The sequence below is a fragment of the Pteropus vampyrus genome, unplaced genomic scaffold (genome assembly GCF_000151845.1).
Source record: "Pteropus vampyrus isolate Shadow unplaced genomic scaffold, Pvam_2.0 Scaffold70, whole genome shotgun sequence".
NCBI classification, from domain to species: domain Eukaryota; kingdom Metazoa; phylum Chordata; class Mammalia; order Chiroptera; family Pteropodidae; genus Pteropus; species Pteropus vampyrus.
The window spans coordinates 6,137,256-6,142,011 of NW_011888851.1; the positions used below are offsets into that span (position 1 = coordinate 6,137,256).

The window sequence follows — 4,756 nt, forward strand, 5'->3', positions numbered from 1 at the left end:
TAGTTTAATTCTATTGTGATGACAAAGCATACTTTGTATGATTTCAGTCTTTACATCTATTGGAATTTGTTTTATGACCCAGATTATGGTCTGTCTTGGTAAATGTTTCTCACGTGCATTTGAAAAGAAAGTGTATATTCTGCCATTGTTGGTAGTGGTATTCTAAAAATATCAATTAGGTCTAGTTGGCTTGTAATGTTGTTCAAGTGGTCTATACCCTTACTAATTTTCTATTTAATCAATTATTATGAGAGGAATGTTGAACTCTACCACGATAATTGTGGATTTTTCTCTCTTGCCTCTCAGTTCTATCTGCTTAGTTTTCATATATTTTGAAGTTCAGTTATCAGGTGTGTATATACATTTATTATTATATCCTCTTGATGAACTGACACCTTTATCTTTATGAAGTGTTCTTTTTTTTATTGCTGCTAATGTTTCGTATTCTGAAATCCAATTTGTCTAGTGTTAATATAGCCTATCCAGCCTTCTGTTGATTAGGATTTGCATGATATCTTTTTCTATTCTTTTACTGTCACTCTATCTGTACCTTTATGTTTAAAGTGGGTTTCTTATTAAGTAGCATATAGTTGGGTTTTGCTTTCCAACCTGACTTCATTTCAGTATCAAGCCATCCTAAATGATTTTTCCTTTGATTTTCAGTACTTTTATTCTTCTTCAGCTATTTGCTCTAATCATTAGATTATATATATAATGCACTTCCGTCATGAAATTTCATTTGATCATAAAACACTTGGAATAGCTACTATACCTATTAGCACAATTACATGTAACTATAGTTTTATTAGATATTTGTTAATGTTATATTTGTAGGTAAATTTTTGGTTACATCTTCTCTAGATTCTTCCTTCATCAGGAATGCATCTTCTGTTTTGTAATTTTCCATAAGATCTTTAACATAATATCTTTAATATAATGTATGGGTGCTAAATTAGTATGATGAAATATTATCTTACCTAATTATCTTCACACCTTGAAGTTGTTCAGTCTCTTTGAAATGGTACTTTATGATAGTCTTGGGATAGTCCACTGGTATATTTCCCAATGATTCTTAGAAGTTTTATTCTCAGAATTCAGCTATTAAGTTCTGTGGGTTGATCTAATTTCCACTTTATCTAGGTAGGTCACAAAGATGTTCCTCATTATCAGATTCTTAATCAAGGTCAGCAAAAGCTTTACGATCCTAAGGTGTTGCCCCACCTTATTCAGTCCTGAAATACCTTCATCTAATTATTGGCCTCACCCAAGATGGGTGGACTGGGAGCTAAGTAGTATGACTATACAGAACCGATGCTGAAATAGCCTAGTGGCCAATGAACACAAGTGATTAGTTTATCTGAAGTCTGGGGATCTAAAGTTAAAGTTGTTACTGCTAAATCTGTGAATCGGATTTTGCCTTTTCCTAGTTCTACTAATCCTGTTTACTTTAGGATGGCAAGGTCAGAACCTTAGATTTGGGCTTTATACCGAGAATGAGTGCTAGAACTGTTTGAATTTAACTTAGTGTGGGGGAAGGGTAATGAAGAAACCCAGTACACTGAGTTTTGGGTTATATTGAACTTTTAGTTCCCTGCCCTCTGCCTTTGCCTAAATTACTGTTTTTATAGTTAATCGTGCAAAGGTTGATTTAAACAAATAGCATATATAAACATGAGGCTCCTGCTTCTTCCCGTTTGATGATATTACGGGTGATGAAAATGAATTAGCTTTTACATTATATTTACCTGAAGTCATGGGACTTTGAACATAAATATATTCTTTGAGAGGTACCCCTTATACAAATCCATTTTTTTGTACTGCCTACAGAAATTTGTATTTAATAGCTCCTCTGTAAATAGTTGCTGAGGATATGATTCTGAGTTTCTTTGCTTTTCACAGCTGCCTCTGAAGTATCTCTTATTGGCCTTAAGTATTGGCAGTACTTAGAAAGAGGGGCATGTCAGTTCTCTTGATTGCCAGCATCTGTGTGTAAGTTCTTGCTTTCTTCAGTAGGCATGAAAAAAATCAAGTGATGGAGCAATCCTTCCAGTATAATTATTTCCAGAACACCTTGTTTTAGCAATATTATAGAGTTCCTGATGATTGTATTTGACTTATCTGTTATTTTTCTCATTAATTCAACCTTAATAACTTTGTTGAAACTCTTATTACATTTCTAAAGTTCAGATACTCTCTTGGTTTCTCTGGCTGATTCCTTTTCATCTCCCTTGTCTGTGATTGTAGCACATATTGAAATTCATGCATATAAGAAATCTATAAATGCTATTTGACATTTATTGAGCATATTTTAGAACTTGACTTTGTTAGGTTTAGGGCTGTCAGAGTCTCAAGCATTTTCAGTCAGTCTTGAGCAGTGAAAATAGTTGAGCAATGTAAAAGCTGAATCATATTTTTATAGGATAGTTCTTAGTGTTTTAGGACCACAGGTTTCATTGAGGATTTGATGAAACATATGAATTCACTTCCCAGAAAAACACATATTCAAAATGTTATAAATAATTTCAGAAAGTTCATGACTTCCCAGACTCCCAATGCTTTGAGAGAACACCTTTTAGGGTTACTATTACACTAGTAAAATCTTGATTATTGGCACAGAACTGGAACTTGTAAGAAACTCATAATTTTCTCTATGCCCATGTAAGTACATGTAGACATGTTTACATAAAATGCTATATATATTATTCTACTATTTAGTGTTCCCTGTTAGTATATGTAGATGTACTCAATTCTTTTCAATTTAATTTATATATTTTCCAAATTTTCAAAAAAATCAACAACAAAAAATTATAGAAATGTTGCCTACATGAAAATTTAAGGTAAGCAAAAAATGCTTTAGATATTTTAATCGTAACAACTAAAGAGCATAAGATACATGTCTTATCATTTATGGTATAATAATCCTTACATTGTATTTCCACATTAGCAGAAAAGTAAAAAAAAAAAAAAAAAAAAAAAGGTCAACTTACCAAAATCTGACTTTTGAAGAAAACTCGTCACTAAAAACACATGTACTCTGTGCATAAATTTTCTTAAATCAATAAAGAAAATAAGGAAATGTAGAGAAGCAAAAGGAAAAATCCTCCATGGTGAAATTACTCAAAGATAATTACTGCTAACAATTTATTTCATTTCTCTCTTTGCATCTACACATAAATTATGTTAGTTTGCTTATTTTTATATGGTTTTAATTGTACTATATATGTAAATTTGCATCCTGTATTGTCCCTCTCCCAATTAAAATTTTACCCATTTTTCTATATTGCTTTAGGATAGATTTCCAGAAGAGGAATTACTAGATCAAAAGTTATGACTATTTAGAAATTTTTTAGATATATATTGCCACACTACTTTTTAAAAATATTATACCAGTTAATACTTTACCATTCAGGTCTGATATTGCTTATTTCACCATACTCATGCTTGGGTTGGGCATTATAACTTTAAAAATATTTGTAATTGCAAAAACAAGTAAAAGGTTCATCACTGTTTTAATTTTTTATTTCTCCTATTTTTTGTGACATTGCATATTTTTCCATAAACATATTACTTATTGCATCCTATTGTATATTAAAACTTGCTTTTGCAATTTAAGAGTCCTCCAATTAGAAGAAAACATCCCTTTTCAAATAAAAATGTTTAATAAAGCATGTTTGGCATGTTCACAATGTGCTGTTTCTTTACTGTAAAAACAATCATTAGTTTTTAATTAAAGATCAGTCATCCAGGTTACCACATGGAAATTATCCTGAAGATCTGAAGGATGATTTTCAAAAATGTTTAATTAATAGAAAATAATCTTCATTGCAGGGAAATGTTTCTTATTAAGAACTATGAGATATATCTAACTCTCTCTATATATTTTTGATTTATTGAGTACTAATAAATAGCAAACTAATCAGAAATTCGATATTTCTATCAGAAATAGTTAACTTATTAAAATAAATAATATTAAATATATTTTCTTCTTTTCAAGGTATCATAGACGTCGTAAGAAACTGAATCCTCCAAAAGACAGATGATATTGAAGTTTTCAGTAATCAAAGAGAAACATTATCCTGTGTCTCATTTGCCATTTGAGAAAATGCAATCAGCTATATTCACTAATATATTATATAGTAAAATAATAACAAAATGCCTTTTCATCTATTAGAATGTGTATTTCTTTATATAAAGTAATTCTGTATTGGACATTCTTGTTTAGAGAAACCTATTTTCTCTTAAAGATAATTAGTCTCCTCTTTATTTTTATGTGACTAGTATGATTAAGTATTTTTACATTATCAGCCAAATATTGTTAGTAGTGTAAATATGATTAATAAAAATATTTGTTGTTCTCCTGACAATTTTTAAATTGCCTTTGAAAAGAAACTCACAAGGTCCACTCAGAAAATAGATGTAATGCTTTTTTTGTGACTTCTGGGAAATAGTCACATTTTAATCAGTTACTACTATCTGCTAGGTCCTTTACATACATTATTATTAAATTCTCACAATAATTCTTTGAAGAAAGAGCATCATCCTCATTTTACAGGTAAGATTAAGTGACTTACCTATCTAGCAAGTGGGAGAGCCAGGGTCCAAACTGTCAGACTCCAAAGCTTTTTTACAATGCACCACAATGACAAAGGGGGATTTTCTTCCACTCTACATTGTACTTTCCTATAAAGAATACAGTTCGCTTTGAGAGTTTTTTTTGTGTGTGTGGCTGTCTTAAAATTCTGCTAGTTTTGGAACA

At 30.7% G+C, this 4,756-nt stretch overlaps 1 protein-coding gene across 4 annotated transcripts in view; it reads left to right on the top strand.

Annotated features, from left to right (window-relative positions):
* The window catches only part of MRPL42 (mitochondrial ribosomal protein L42), a 22,263-nt gene extending 17,902 nt beyond the window's left edge, over positions 1-4,361 (top strand). For 2 of the 4 annotated variants that reach the window (XM_023531564.1, XM_011361776.2), the window contains exon 6: positions 3,995-4,167. In XM_023531564.1, coding sequence (XP_023387332.1) covers positions 3,995-4,040 — 46 coding nt within the window. In that variant the 3' untranslated portion in view covers positions 4,041-4,167. Of the gene's footprint in view, positions 1-1,899; positions 1,990-3,994 lie in introns of all 4 variants that reach the window. The other 2 variants (XR_002780806.1, XM_023531565.1) reach the window with 2 other exon arrangements.
* The last annotated feature ends 395 nt before the right edge of the window (positions 4,362-4,756 follow it).